Here is a 2,089-nt window from a genome sequence, read left to right on the forward strand (position 1 = left end):
AATAAATTATATTTCATTTGCTTTGTTTTCTTCTGTTCCAGAAACGTGGTCCCAATTTGATACCAGAGAAGATCAAGTGCATTTACGTTACCATCGATACTATACCATTCTATCCTATTTGTTATTTTATATTGTGGACAATATACTATTAGGAACTAATTTGATCTGTATGATTTATAAGTAACTGCCCTGCAGCCTTTCACACCAAGAATATTTTTTAAATTACAAAAACAAAAAGAGGGAGAAAGGTCGTATTTCAGCAGCTGTTGATTTTTGCCATAATTACCAACGGGTATTTTGAAAGGCATTTTCAGGCAAAGATTGTATGCAATCTTACTATTTTTGACTACCTATGAAGCCACTACCATCAATGCCATGCCTCAACAGCATCCATCAAAGGAAAGAGGGGGGGGGGAGCAGCAGAACAAAAGCAATATTGGGGAAAAGGGCCACTGTAGCCAGCATTTACTGGATTAGAGGAGACAGGGATCGGTCTGAAATTGTAGAATTCACAACTATGGAAGACTGCTAACACCTCACAGAAAACAGAACATCGATATCTGCAACGGTTCAGGAGTTATGGCTCTGTGAAAACGTCCAAAAGGCGCCTGGAGCACGCCTACTGCTACTACCCGGCCTGCGCGGCCTGCGCTGCCCGCCGCCCGAGCGGAGCGATCGCCGGGCGGCGGCGAGCGGCAGGCGAGCCGGGCATTCGTACCGCGCGCCGCGGCGAGTAGTTAGGCGATCGCGCCACGGGGAGCGCTAGTGCGGCGAAATTGGTACGGCGCGTTAACACGGCTGGTACCCCTCTGGTTATGCGGTTCTCTGTGGGGGGGGGGGACGCAGCCCTGGACGGGGGCGCGAGCGGAAGCGCTGATAAATTAAATTGAAGGGGTCGGGGGTGTGTGGGGGCGATAGATAGTGGTGTTGTTGGACCCCCCGCGGGGGTGGCGGGCAAGGAGTGGAGTGGGCACAAACGTACAGTGTTGCCAACCTAATAGGCCATCACCACTGATCGGCTTTAATTAGCCAATGATGACTGGTTGGAAGCCCCCCCCCCCCCACACACACACACATACCCCTTACACGCTATCAAACGATACGGCACCAAAACAAGCGTTTTGTCTGCGCTCTCCGGCTGGACTCGCGTAAATGGAAAAATAGTGTGATTTGGAAATCGAAAGAGAGGGGGAATTCGTCAGGAATCGAATGCTTCGGTTTGTATTATGTGTGCGATGCATGCTGGGGCAAGGGCCCTGGACGCGCTTTCGGCCCCGCCCCGCCCCACACCGCCCCGCGGATGATCGACGGTGTGGTCCACCTTCAGGGGTGAGGCCGAGCGGGGCCCAACCGGAGCACGGGAGCGGCTCGATCCCTGTCCCCCGAGTGGAGTGGAGAGAAATCGCAGAAAAATGGATGGCCATCGCGTCTCCTTTCGAGAGTTTCCATCATGCAACTCTGACGTGTGTAAGATGACTCAACGGGTCTTTTGTTGCAATCCCCCGCGCACCCCCGCCCGCGCCCGTACGGCCCCGCCCAGCCCCGGCCGCTCTCCACAGCAGCTCGGCCCCTTCCCCTTGCTCACCCCTACTAAAATATTGAGTCACTAACTAAATTGGGTTGGACGAGGAGAGAGGGGAAAAAATGCCGCATGTAGCTATGGTTGTCCGAGTCATCCATTTCTCCTTTATTACCTTTGATAGTGAAGTGATGAGGTGGATGAGGTACTGCGATCGTAGCGCCGATAGTCTCGATCGCAAGAATCCTGCGACGGAACGTTTTCGCCGCAGGAAAAAACGTGATCGCCCATGATCCACTGTCGGGATAGCCCGGCCATGGCAAGTGGCTTGCTTCCGGCTTTGTTTTTTCTTCTTTTCTCGTCTTCCTATCATGGCGTACAGCCGCCCTTCGAGACGTGGAGAGACAATAAACTGATGCGTGCCCGAGCTCTCCCGGGAAGGGGTGAAGAGGGGGAAGGGGTAGGGGGTGTCGGCGTCCAGCGCGTCCAGCACCGCAAGAAGGTGAGTCAGCATCAGATGTTGATATGAACCCCCTCCCCCTCCTCTCTCCCTTTCCCCTCGATGGTGCC

General features: G+C 53.6%; 1 protein-coding gene across 1 annotated transcript in view; it reads right to left on the reverse strand.

Moving 5' to 3' along the window:
* The window catches only part of LOC113212283 (fasciclin-2), a 332,751-nt gene extending 330,859 nt beyond the window's left edge, over positions 1–1,892 (reverse strand). The window contains exons 1-2 of the mRNA XM_052271561.1: positions 1,852–1,892; positions 1,743–1,765 (exon numbers count right to left, since the gene is read on the reverse strand). Coding sequence (XP_052127521.1) covers positions 1,743–1,765; positions 1,852–1,892 — 64 coding nt within the window. The remainder of the gene's footprint in view (positions 1–1,742; positions 1,766–1,851) is intronic.
* Positions 1,893–2,089: the final 197 nt, after the last annotated feature.

The sequence above is a fragment of the Frankliniella occidentalis genome, unplaced genomic scaffold (assembly GCF_000697945.3).
Source record: "Frankliniella occidentalis isolate FOCC.00 unplaced genomic scaffold, Focc_3.1 Scaffold6, whole genome shotgun sequence".
NCBI classification, from domain to species: Eukaryota; Metazoa; Arthropoda; class Insecta; order Thysanoptera; family Thripidae; genus Frankliniella; species Frankliniella occidentalis.